Source organism: Choristoneura fumiferana, chromosome 23, assembly GCF_025370935.1.
Source record: "Choristoneura fumiferana chromosome 23, NRCan_CFum_1, whole genome shotgun sequence".
Taxonomy (NCBI): Eukaryota; Metazoa; Arthropoda; class Insecta; order Lepidoptera; family Tortricidae; genus Choristoneura; species Choristoneura fumiferana.
In genome coordinates this window covers 6,215,003-6,228,783 of record NC_133494.1, presented here as the reverse complement: position 1 = coordinate 6,228,783, position 13,781 = coordinate 6,215,003, and the positions used below count along the sequence as shown (strand labels likewise).

Here is a 13,781-nt window from a genome sequence, read left to right as displayed (position 1 = left end):
AAGCATAAAAAAAACTTTAACTAAGCTGACTGAATACCCACTTGCATGGTCATTAACTCCTTGAACGCTTAATCAAATTTTTGCTTACCTTTTTTTAAATATGCAAGTCAAGAATAAAAACATAATCGCAAAATGAACTTAGGTATACATAATAAAACGACATCTAGATGTAGATATGTAGATGACTTACTTGTAGTGTTGCCGATAACTTTTTTACTTATTCTATTTACTCCCTCAAGACGACCACTACAGACACCAGCGAATCGTCGACTGGTTATCTCGACCCGTTATAAAAACGTACCTCGTTTTGTTTATAAATTTAGTTTTGTATAAGGAAAACCGTGGTCATTCCTGTTAATGGGACAAGTCTTGTTTTAATTGTTTAAGTTACGCTAAAACTTGTGTTTTTGTTGTTTTATCCGAGAGCGTCATGAGCATGATTCAATTTTTGTTTAACAATATTGACAATTATAGAATTTCTTGAAGTGGGTAGGTAGCACGCGAAAGCGTTCTTTTTAAAAAAGTGTGCACTACAATAAGTAGATTGCAGTCGTCAGAACTAACTAGCTGCGCGGTTATAATGCAGTTATGTTGCAGCTAGTACATCTCAATTGAACTGCATCTCAACTGCATTGATACTGCAATAAATAGCTTCTCGCTAGACCACCGGACATTCAACTAAATTAGTTATACTGCTAATAAAATAAATGCCCGATAAGGCGATGATTTTGCTACAGGCGGTTATTGCTGTTGAGTTGCAGTTCCGCTGCAAGTGGACCAACTTTAACATAACTGAATTACAACCGTGCAGCTAGTTTGCAGTCGGTTTCGGCCACTAAAACTGCACCCCGACTGCAAGCGGACTACGCAATTAGTTTTTATTTTTGATGCAGTTATGTCAATTGGAAAACAACTGTTGCAGTCAGAAAGCAGATCAAATGCAGCTTATCTTAACGGCCCCGAGGTCGGGAATACAGATGCCTGTTATTCGCACAATATTTGCTCAATTAGCCGGTGCACGTAGGTACATCAAAATTTATACAAATATCGCAGAAGCGTGCAAACCATATGTATTTGTATTCCTAAATTAAAAGGTTTAATGCTCAGTTTTACACTGCTTTTCACTAATAATTACGAGGAAATTACATAACAACAGTGGAAACAAAACCTTGAGAATGAGACTGTCACTAAACAAAATTAACGTCTTTCAAAATGACAATCAAAAATTTTTAATTTTTAACGCATAGTTTAATTTTGCTAGTTGTCATATTTTGTTTAGTGACAGTCTGATTCTCAAGGTGCCTGTTCACTTTCTATGTAGGTAGCTTTAATTTTTCATGCATTATTATATAGTTATATTTTTTAGTTTTATTGTTTTATTTTGATTGATTTTAGTTTTATATAAATTAAACAGTATAAAAAAATATGTACAAACTTTTTTGTTTGTGGCTGTTGACACCTGTTTACCTTGCTCTTAGATGAAAATTATACTTTACTAGGAGATAAAAAGTCATTTTATGTCGCCTAGGTCCAGCATAAACACGAACTTTACGAGCATGAGAAGTGAAAATGTTATTTTGTTCAAAATAAGCGGACTCGCTGAGTCTCATTTCCAATTTACTCATACTCATCAACTGTGGTGTAATAATTACGGATATACTTTTGTATATTGGTAAATAAAAATATATTTCATTTCATTTTCGGAAGATCTCTTTCCTAGGTGAGTGCGTTCGTTTAATTTAGTAATTTTACCAATATGTCTCACAAGAGTTTAATTAAAGTTAAAGGTATAGAAGTCAAGGTAATGACCAACAGCATGACACGTAAGGTCGAGGTAGATGGGCAGTCTATACAATATATCGACGAGTATTTGTATTTTATTTAGGCCAATTAGTCTCTTTCAACCATAGACAGGACACAGAAGTCGAAAGACGGATCCAGTTTTCGACAACACGCACGCCGCGGCATCGGTCGCGTTAATAAATTCTATAGTATGTGCTGTGTCAGAGAGGAGGATATCAATGTGACTTCTGTGACTTCTGTGGGAGAATCCCAGTTCTTATCTTGTTTATCCTATACGTACAGTCAATCGTTTGAAGTCCACTTTCTAATAACGCTTGTGCGCAATTCTGATTTATTAACAGTCATTAATGAGTCATGTTATTAAAACTAATGCATCTTGATTCAATTTACAGTGATGACGATTCTTTCCAGCCGACTTCACCTATAAAACAAATACAAAATTTTCTTAAATTTCAATCTTATATTACTCTTTGTCAGAAGTAGGTAGGTACTCCATGATGAAGCTATATACCAAATATTCCATAATATGGTTTCAGGAAATGAGGTACGCATGCGTTTTAAAGCAGGGTTATGCGCACGGACAAAAATGTCCTTAAATGTGGAGAAAATGTTCTAAAATCAGAAATTGTTCTAACCTGGTATATCAAAATTTCAAAAGCACCATTTAATAACAGCCTCCGTCCGACAATCCTTAAAACGTAACACCAGAAAAAACATCTGGCGACAGCATCTAGCGGATGATGATGATACCTAGATCAGATAATACACTGCTGTCCGATAATGTTAGGTCGTTCGGACTTCGAGAACCTTAAACATCAATACCTACCTCAGATAGAGATGTCAGAATGATTTCCTTGAAAATAAATCTAACATTAAGCGTCAGGGATATATTGTCGATGGATGAAATATTTTAGCTTAAATTGACGTCCATATTTTACGTAGTGTTTGCAAACAGCTTACAAAGTAATGAGCAAATTATAACGGTTTTAACAATACTTATTTAAATCAAGGAAAGTATCAAAAAAATGCAGAAATGAGACTTAATGTTAAGTCTCGACGGCTGGTCATTAGCGCTTGTGGCGGCTGCCAGCTTGGTAAAGGTGCAGCTGATCCATAGTTAGCAATGGATGATAGCAATTTTTTAGACGCCAATACCATACAGCGGTGACCCGAGTAGAGTTGCTGGTCGACCCCAAATACCTTTTGGGGCAGGGACAAGCTTTAAAAATTATATAAACTAAATGACGAAAATTTTGTCATAAAAGCCCAACATGGCTGGGAACTAAAAAAATAGATAAATATCTTGTCGGGAGAAGACGATATTTAATTAAAAACTAGGATGTTTATGTTTATAAAATAATATGATCTCAATTCAAAAAAAATGTATTGGAAACAAAGGGATCCCCCTAGATTTAGGTTAAATAAAAAAAGCGGCCAAGAGCATGTCGGACACGCCCAAGATAGGGTTAGCCACTTAGATGAATGATTGGTCTCGCGCGCTCGCTCGACTAGATACCGCGCTAACTAAAAACAAAACGTTCGTGAATGCGGCAACTCAATATTGTAGTGTGCGTAAGAACGGTGTAGACAATTTGCAAGGATGCTAGTGTGCGTGACGAATATGTTGCCAGCTGCTCCACTGTTACCGAATTATTGGGAAAATAAATTTTCTGTGGTCTATTAAGTTACTGGTTACAAAAAGTATCTTGGAAATACTTAGAAATTAAGAAGTAATTAAGAGTGAATGTATTGATATGTTTGTGTATAGGTAGGCGTAGGTTTCTTCTTTAAAAAAATGGTAGGTATGATGTAGGTATATCAATGATCAGGCCTCACTTTTAATTAAAAAAATATATATATTTAAGGACATTCAATATTTACAAATTATTACTGAAAATTCCTGGACTGAGTCACCAAACTAAGAAGTTTTGCGTACTTAACACGTTGCACCGTTAAACCTAATATAATGTACAGGTTAATTAAGACTAAAATAAAAATAATTGTTTACAAAAATATACATACATAGGTACATGCATACATACATACTTACATACATTTACGCTTAAAAACTAACCCTCCTTCGGGCAGTCGGGTAAAAAGTTAACATTTCAGGAAAATGGGTAGAAATACGAAAAAAATTTTTTCGTTTCCCGTAATACCTAAGTAAATCAGCTGATCGGGTTTCACTGGGAAGACAAAACATTTTTAATTTTAAGACACATTCACCCCAATTAAATAGTCGGTTAACAATTTTATAACCTATCAGTGTATAATATCACAAAGATAAACATAAATAATATAGAACTAGTTATGTTTATAAAATAATTACGTTAGATACTTAAATAAAATAAGTTATTAAATCTTTCATCATTTAATGATGATAACGATAAAATTCAATTTATTAAATCTCAACCACGGGGAATTTGATTCTTGTGTTGCGGCAACACAGAATGGCGTTTAGAGTTCATGTTACTTTATTTTGTAATTTCGAAATTATACGATATTTACTGATGGTATGTGATCACCCAGTGTCCTTCTTATTTCTTGTAGTATTATTTTAAACAATTCACTGCGAAAACTGGCATTTTACTTCGGTTATGACCAAAATAACAAAATTCGGAACATGCACATTACGTACAGTTTGCAAAGCGGACGATCGCTCGGGTTCAGGTACGCCGATTTGCGTACTAAAGTTGCCGCATTTGACAAGTACGCCGGAGCCTTTATCTAGTCGAGCGAGGTTCGAGACCAATCATTCATCTAAGGTTAGCCATTACGAAAAATCAAGTAATAGTTTTCTAAGGATTTCGAATTGTTACCTACGACGGAATCTTCCAAGTTATCCGAACACAATAGAGACGGCATCACACCTAACCGCCAGTTAACACTAATCAATGGATGGTGAAACAGCCGAGGTTCTCACCGACTAAACTATAGTTATTATTAATTAACTCCTAAGATTGCGTTACATTTCGTATAAATCGGGTTGAGGTATGTTGTTGTAAATTACATTTGTACAAGCTACCTCTTTCAAAATAATCTAAATACTGAAGAGAAAATCCAATACCTACCTTTAAGCGACTAATTCTTGTTTTTTTTTTGTTTAATCAACAATGTAAACATTTAAGTCTTGTTTAGTTATTTTAGAAATCTCGGTAACGCTCGCGCGGTTATACTTATATCATTAGACGGTAGGCAAGTTTGAAGATACACTTCTGTAAATTTTTATCAGGATATTTTAATTGTAGATAGCATGACATCTGGAATAACACATAGGCTATTTTATATACCGAATTCACCACGGGGTCGGGATAAAATTTTGAAATTTGAACCGTTCAGAGTCAGACATGAATTTTGCTGAAAATAGATGTACCATTATATCCAAGCAGTTGAATTGAAATTTCGGGATTTTGCTAAAATCCCGTGGAAATTCCCAAAACATACATCGTGGTTATCGTTAAGTTGCAAATTTGACTCTAAACCCAACGGTTGAAATTTCAAGATTTTATCCCGACCCCGTCCTAAAATAGCCTATGTGTTATTCCAGATGTCCAGCTATCTACATACCAAATTTAATTCAAATCCGTCCAGCCGTTTCAGCGTGAAAGAGTAGCAAACATACACACACATACAAACCTTCGCATTTATTAAAAATAGCCCAAGTACCGCTGGTTAGATGAAGTGGAGAAAGACCTCCGTGCCCTACACGCAGAAAACTGGAAAGAAATTGCACAAGATAGGCTATTGCCTACTTATTGCTATTGCTTACCTTGGAAAATCTCTATAGGTATCTCAACTTGTGTCTTCTGTACAGCTTACTATGTGTTGGTGTTTAATAAAGAGTCATTGTTATTATATTCTTAAGGGACGCCTTGGCGTCAAATCCTATTGGAGACCAAGATCCACTTCGGATCACTGACCCAGCCAGTTCTGACGTTCGCAATCTTATTCACCATCTTGTTCTACGTTCGTCTTATACCGTGTGATAGAAAGAAGTGGTGAAAACGATTGTAATTACAAGTGCGTTAGCCAATTAAGGCATCTGGTTTATCATAACCTACAATCGCGTTAACTGCTAAATCTAATGTTGTTGTTGGATTTTCATTTGAGATTGCCTTCTCTTTATATTTTTTAGCTGTGATTCTGCGGTTGAGGCACATTAATAGCGCAATATGGGCTTCAATCTGTTATTCAAAACCGCAAAGCAATTTGAATTCGACGAACGCTATAGTACAATTTTCAAACTGATAAGATCTTAATTTCTTAATAATCCTACTTTTATTTGAGTATTTTTATTCTATGCTGCTTTGGATAATAGCCGTAATTTTTTTATAAAGACAGCAAGAATGAAAAACATTTTTTATAAAAAAAAAACAATTATAAACATACCTGCAGTAGGTAGATGCTGTTATAGTGGTCCCGGCTCCCGGGTTTATGATGAAGTTCTGATCTGAGGTAACCTCTTTTTTTTAAGTCGGTTTCTTATGCAGTTCGACAGTGAGTTATGGTTGCGATCATGCACGGCGTTACACATAAAGCTTTATATAATACCAGACTGGAGATAAATATTCACTTAAAGTTTTTTTTTATAATTATGTACACACATGTGTCTTTTTATACACGGAGTGAAAAATCAGAAATTACATTTTATTGTATCGTATCTCTTAAGTTTTCTGTATTTTGAACTAGCATAAACGCTAAACGAACGTATATACTGGGACCCTAGTGAAAAAGGGGTTAATTCTGCAGAAGTTGAACAGCTGCATTTCGACTTAAACCCCTTTACACATAAAATAGAAAATAGCTGTGTAATTTCTGCAGACTTAACCCCTTTTTCACTAGGGTCCCAGTGGTAGGTACTTGCTGTGCTGTTCGGAAAATATATGGTTGGCTTAACAGCACGATACGATTTGATTTACGTTTTCGCTACGAGTACAGATTTTATGTAAGTTTCTGTTAGACGACGTCCGTTGCTGCTTTATAAGTACCTAGGATTTTTTTTAGAAATAGTAAATTAACTAAATTATTAGGTACCCATAAAATAGATGGTGAAATTATTAGTTAGAAGGATTATTTATGGCTAGGTACCAATAAATGTACTAGCTCATAATTTCTCAACATTATCTTGGTAACCGTCCTCTTTGAGAATACTGTTTTCTAAAGCTTTTCTTCTTTATTCCTTCTTCTAGACGTTTCGCGGCTGTAAGCGCCTCCGTAAAAGTAAAAAGTTTATCCTATAAACAATAACGTAACTTAACATTCAATGTACAGCCTCATGTCAAAGCTACGCTATCTAACTTCCTTTTTACTAATAATAAATAACGCCAAAATGCAGTGCCGTAAAGAACAATTTGCCATGGCGCCTTATCGTGTCCATATGTTCAGGTTGACGTTCGAACAATATTTTATGTAAATAATGAACTAGAATCACGAGAACTTTGTTCGTAAAAGAATAGAATATACATCATACCTACCTACCATTTGATTGTTGGCCCACCATAGACGTTCTTACAGTAAGTCTCACAATGATTTCCTAGTCAAGCAATGCGATGTGTTTTTTCGATTGTAAGTTTTTTTGCGCAAAGGTTCTATAGATGGTCAAAATTCAGTTAGTTTTTTAGTAAACACGTAATACACATAGGTATATTGTAAATATTGTAGGAAGATACTACACTTCATTTTAATATTTCATTTATAAGCCACTGAGCGAGTATTTATAAGCGTGTGTAGTTTGCAGTGTAACTATGATCTGAAATAAAATTGAAAGGCTGGTGACAATCATGTTTAATTTTTGGAATCAGTCATCACATCACACCTATAAGACTTCATCCCAGCCTATATACGTCCCACTGTTGGGCACAGGCCTCCTCTCAGAACAAGAGGGCTTGGGCCATAGTTCCCACGCGGGCCCAGTGCGGAATGGGAACTTCACACACACCATTGAATTGCTTCGCAGGTTTGTGCAGGTTTCCTCACGATGTTTTCCTTCACCGCAAAGCTCGTGGTAAATTTCAAATGTAATTCCGCACATGAATTTCGAAAAACTCAGAGGTGCGAGCCGGGGTTTGAACCCACGACCCTCTGCTTGAGAGGCGATAGGTCAAACCACTAGGCCGCCACGGCTCTCTATAAGACTTACCTTATAATTATTATAGTAGGTATGTACCTATCTATTACTTTAAATCTCAACGACGTAGAAAGACTAGACATTAAAAGTGTAAACAAATTACCTATGCCATTATTGTCTTATGCCATTCCTTGTAGCTTAATACTATCTGCAAAAAGCATTCAAAGCAGAAGCAAGCTCGAGACACTACAGAATCGCTGCACGCCGAGCACTTTTCGGCACAAAAAGCGACGCTCCCACTTAAGCAGAATGACGAACGGGCTTTTTCGACGTCTCCAAAAGAACAATATGCTTGTAATTATCTGAAAAGCACTTCGGACCATTTATCAGATTTTTTGTTACTGCTCTCTGTATGAGTTTTTAGGCACAATCATACCTACTTTGTTTTCGAAAATCATAGTGTTTTAGAAAATTGCTAATGACTCTCCAATAGCCTGATAAGAAATGATCACTTTTCCAAATTCAAACTCCTGTTTTACTCACAGCAAAGGGGGTAAAAAGTGCCGTAAGCCATTCAAAGACGACAAGCCGTTTAAAAAAAAACATTTATTTGTTGCGAAATGCTGAATAGTTATTGTGATCCTCAATAATAATTGTATTTCAATATTTACTTAATAAGTTTGCAGTCTACTTCCTAGATTTTTGGCTCTTTATTTTATTCTTATATCTTTTTTTTCACTAAGTATAAAGTTTATTTATGCATATATTCTTAATATATGCATATGAAATGATTCGAGTAATTTCCAAACCGTTGAGTACGATTCAGTTCAGTTTATTTATTCAAAAACAATTTACACTGTGTATGAACATTAAAAAAAATCTCACTAAGTAAATACATCATTTATAGAAAATAGTACAGTTAAATAATTATTTATGTCAGTAGTACCTAATAATGATAGTAATAATAATAATTATAATCTTCTTAAAAAATATTTATTCTACAACTCTTGCTACATTTACTTGGTGGATAACCCGTAAATGTAGTTAATACCAGCCTAGAGCTGAGAAAAACCAATCCTTCGAAAATAATAATTATAAAAAACGTTTAGTCAATAAGAGTTAAGGAAAAATAACAAATGAAAATGTAAATATACAGATTAATACCTATCTAACTTGAAAAAAAAAACCATTTAATGTTGTAAGTACCTATATTTACCTTACCAATGGCACATACACTAATAAATTGAAAAAATAAAAAATGTTAACATTAAATTAAAGTAACAAATAAAACACATCAAAAGTCCTATATTACTTACCTAATCTATGTACTCGTCTACTCTGTAGTAGCACTCCTTTAGCAAAAACTGCTTCAAGCTACGATTATCACTGCCTGTATCTATTTAAGATATTATCTTACTTTCTTAGGTACTTTCTTCGAGATGGCTCAACAATCCGAAGTACAACATAGCCTCCGACACCATAGAACGCCATTCCGTTTTTCACTGGGCCACGTCGAGCCACTCCTGCTGCTGGAGCTGGGCAATAATATCTGGAGTCAATATTTTAGTAGCAACCAATTTACTAGAAGTTTCAGAAACAAAACTTGCGGCGTAAAGACATTATATAAAAACACTAAAAAAGGGTGTCAAGGTTCGCCATTTCTAGAAAGCTTAACGTATACATTTCGTGACAAGTTAGCTGTAAAAATGTCAAGATATTATCGAATTTCTGACTACCATGACGAATCCGAAGGTCAAGCGTGACCACTCGACCTTCGAAGCCCCAAGGGCGAAGATTAGCCATTTGCTGACGAACACTGAACTATGTAAATGCAAAATGGTAAGCTCTCTTCAAACTGAAAGTGGACGTTATCTTAGAGGGAAAATGTATGCAAACTCTAAAGAGGGTTATATTTAATAGTTAGGTATCGGATCTTTTGAGCTGAGTTCAATATTATATTGTATTTAACCGGTGGCTGCTTTACTTTCTTGTGGATTTTTTTGATATTTAATATTTCTACGTTTCGTGCTAATACAAAAGGAAAAGACACACCTCTAACTAACAGGATCACTTTGCTGTCCGTCTGTCTGTCTGTCCATTTGTTAAGACACTTCAGGAACGCGAGGAGCTATCAATTTGAAATTAATATCAAATACTCAAGTTTTCTATTTCTAGAAGCAGTAAAAATATCAAACTTCATAATCAAAAGATACAGTAAAAAAATATTTTTCCTTACAAGTGTCATCCTCTCTCTGAGTCCGCCTCAGAATCTTAATCGACAATTTATATTCACAATATTCGGATAATGGCTGTCTGTCCATGTCAGTCACCATCAAAAATTACCCTGCACTGCGGTGGGAGAGGGGTGTTGCTAACACTGGATATTCATAGATACACATACAACAAATAATTTGTACATAACCCTCGATGCGCGAGTCCGATCGCACTTAGCTGGTTTCTTCTATAAAAGCATTTACCTTTCCTACGTAGCATAATTTAATAGCGGCATTTAAACGCAAATTCAATATTTATTAATAATTACATATTTTTCATGTTGTATTTCACTTGTTCAATATTTCTACCTAAAAATAATTTCTAAGAGTATCTGGGCGACAGAGTTTACTCACTTCTTTTTTACCAAAACTTGAAAACACGCGTTTGCCCAGATATAAGACAAAGTTTTTTGAAAACCTCCATATATTTAGTAAACATCAAAATCGTTAGGGCTATCTATATCCCCGAAATAAATAAATATTTATTATATATTTGCCAGTTTTAAGCTACCACAATGACTTAGGTATAATACAAAGTAAACTTCTTTCTACGTTATTATAAATGTAAGTATCCACTCATAATAATAGTTATGAAAAAAAATTGAAATGAAACCAAACAATCGTAATTCTAAATAGTGTTATTTCTAGTAATTAGTTAAACGTAAATAGGTTCTGCGTTTTAACATGACATAGCAATAATATCTTTGTAAATAAACTAAACATTTTTAAGATTTATAAGACTTTATAAAAATAACGTATCAATTTATATATACAATGATAAACTATTTACCCCTGTTAAAAGATTAGTACAGATAAAATGTGTAGGGTTATTAAACTTTGAAAAACTCGCTGAGTGCTGATAGAGACCGCGCCCGAATCGTCCAAAGGCTCTTTGCAACATTTTGTACCAATTTCAACAACTTTAGGGTAAAAGTCTGTCCAAAATTCAAAAGCTTTGTAATTTATCGTGTCCGGAGTACTCATAGTAAAATTATGCCTATTCATAATCAAATATCCAGGCTTTTCTATTTCAAATGCGTTCCATTCGATTATAACACCAGAGTTAGTCGGATTCGAATACCAAGCGAAGTTGGACCACATTTTCATTATTATCTCAGAAATGCTCTTATCGCGGTAGTCCCATTTGCTCAAATCTGCTGGGAGCGCTAAATAGGGCAAACCAAATGTGAAAATTAAATCGTAGTTATGTGGCACTGAAATCCAGTCCGGGATGCCTTCATTAGCCATGTCCGAGAAAGGTTTCAGGTCGAAACGGTATAAAAATACCGGCGCCTGTTTACTAAGGTGCTTTGCCAACTGATAAGTTGTGGCTCCGTGTACCTTATCTGTGTAGAAGTCCAAAAACAACTTTCTCAGTATAGTTTCATTTGACGTCGGTGGTATAGGCTTGTAGAAAAAAGACACCGAGTCTTGGATGTGATGCTGATTAGTAAAGCATGATGTATTGTCAACAGTTATATCTGAAAGTATTATCTCTTCGCGCATAACATCAAACTCCCTTTGACTGATTCCAGTATCGTCGCTATCTTTAGCAAGTAGTAGTGCGTCTTCCATATTAGTATAGCCAGTTAAAACCGGTACGGGGCTAAAGATGTCATCTTTGAACATTTTACTTGGTAGATCGGGTAGAAATGGGCTTGAAACGTTGTTATAACTGCTATCGACAATTGGTTTCCACTCTGTTAAAGGTTCCCCTAATTCTAAAAGGACTTGATAGGGTACTCTTTTCAGACAATCAAGTAGTTTGTATGTTGGTTTTCGAAAACAACTGAAAGCTGTGGCAACTTTGTCAACTGTTATAGCTTCTCTTATTGGCGTATTTACTGTGTCGGGTGATAACACGTTACCACTCATTGCTATAGCTTTTTGGAACAGTCCTGCTGAATATGACGATATTAAGTGTAATCCCACGCTAACAGCGCCTGCATCATGTCCGAAGATGCATACGTTGTCAGGGTCACCTCCAAACGATTCGATGTTGTTTTTAACCCAGTTCAAAGCAGCAACTTGGTCTAATAATCCATAGTTCCCTGTAGCTTCCTGGTCTAAAGTTGAAAAGAATCCGAAAATGTTCAAGCGGTAGGCTACTGATACGAATATTACCTGGAATATAAAAAAGAGTTGTAATTTCAGTGTGAAGTTCACTAACTATTTATAAAAATGTGAAAAAAACCTTTTGTTTTATGACAAGTTGGAAAGGGTTCATATCATTAGGGCTGCCCCTAATAAAGTTGCCGCCGTGAAACCACACCATTGTTGGGTACCCCTCAACTTTGAAATCTGAAACAAGGCAAATGTTTATTTTGACTGAGTACATCTAAAATGAATCCCAACTGTTTAAAAAAATAACAAATCGATTGATGACTATTATTGTTGGTCTAATAAGATTTTGTTATGGTTTAATTGTTATTAGCAATTAGGTATGTTTAGATACCCTATGGAGTTCTTACTGAAACCAGGGATGTTCTTTATTATTTCTAAAGCAGGATTGATCGTAATCATCAAACGCAATTAAACTTAATTATAATGTGGGCTTAGTCCCTAAATAAAGCAAGTTTTAATTAATATATTTTTCATCACACTTGGCTCGTCAATGATATTATTCCATGCCTGTATACTAAAGGACAGTGGCCTCAATAGTTCCCGCGGGAATTATGGATTTACATATAGTTTTTCTTCTCAAGGGAGTTATAACTTTAGTTTTAAAAAGTAAGTATATAGGTACGTCATTTCAGACTAAAGAGGTTTCAAGTCAGCCAACATTTTATTTACATCTTTAAAACTTAGCTTTAACCCAATTTTACACCATAAAAATTTTCCACGCCTCATGAAACTTTAGTAAATATTTTTTTAGCATGTTGGAATAATTAGCTTAGCATTTAGACAACTAGATAAAAGTGACAATCAGGGGGCTACTACGCAATTCGAAAATAGAGGTTCGTATCGTTTTGAAATAGAAAATAGAAATATTTATTCGCTCTTCGAACAGTACATAAACAGTAACATAATAAAAATACAAAAAAAAATACAATTTATTTAAACAAATATTATTTCGCACATATTATTTAATACGAGAGTGAGAGGACCGGTTCGATACGATACGTTTTGGCACCCTGTATTGGCGGGTAGCCATTATTTTATTTAGTTGTTTTCTTAGCGTCTTTCTTTTGCCGAGCTGTGTCATTTTTCGCATTTTTTTCTCGCAGTATGATTAATGAAAATAATTGTGTGCATCACGGGCCGTAAGGGGATTACAAACCCCCGCCTCCGGCGTCGGGCTTCTAATTGACTCTCGTTAGTAATCCCCTTCTTACGCCCCTTAATGCACAATGTACTATTAGCCACATTTTTGTCAGTTTTCCTCTTCTATACGTTTAGTAAAGTTTGGAGCCATAATATATTTTCTATCAAACTTGCAATTTGTGGATAAATTTCTAGCGACTTCAAAAAAGAGACGGTGACACAGCTTAGTAACATAATTCAGTAGGTAAATGTCTTAAAAAGTGTGATTATCATTAAAAGTCGCATCACATAATTCCCCGGACAACGAATAAATTACAAACGTCACACGCCTCAAATGGCGAATGAAAGTTTGTTCCGTAGCAAAGTTTTCGCGA

General features: G+C 35.0%; 1 protein-coding gene across 8 annotated transcripts in view; it reads right to left on the bottom strand.

Moving 5' to 3' along the window:
* The window catches only part of LOC141440691 (fatty acyl-CoA hydrolase precursor, medium chain), a 33,342-nt gene that overhangs the window by 5,488 nt on the left and 14,073 nt on the right, over positions 1-13,781 (bottom strand). For 7 of the 8 annotated variants that reach the window (XM_074105228.1, XM_074105225.1, XM_074105224.1 and 4 more), the window contains 2 exons: positions 12,338-12,444; positions 8,741-12,267 (listed from right to left, as the gene is read on the bottom strand). In XM_074105228.1, coding sequence (XP_073961329.1) covers positions 10,939-12,267; positions 12,338-12,444 — 1,436 coding nt within the window. In that variant the 3' untranslated portion in view covers positions 8,741-10,938. Of the gene's footprint in view, positions 1-8,740; positions 12,268-12,337; positions 12,445-13,781 lie in introns of those variants that run through there. The other variant, XM_074105230.1, reaches the window with a different exon arrangement.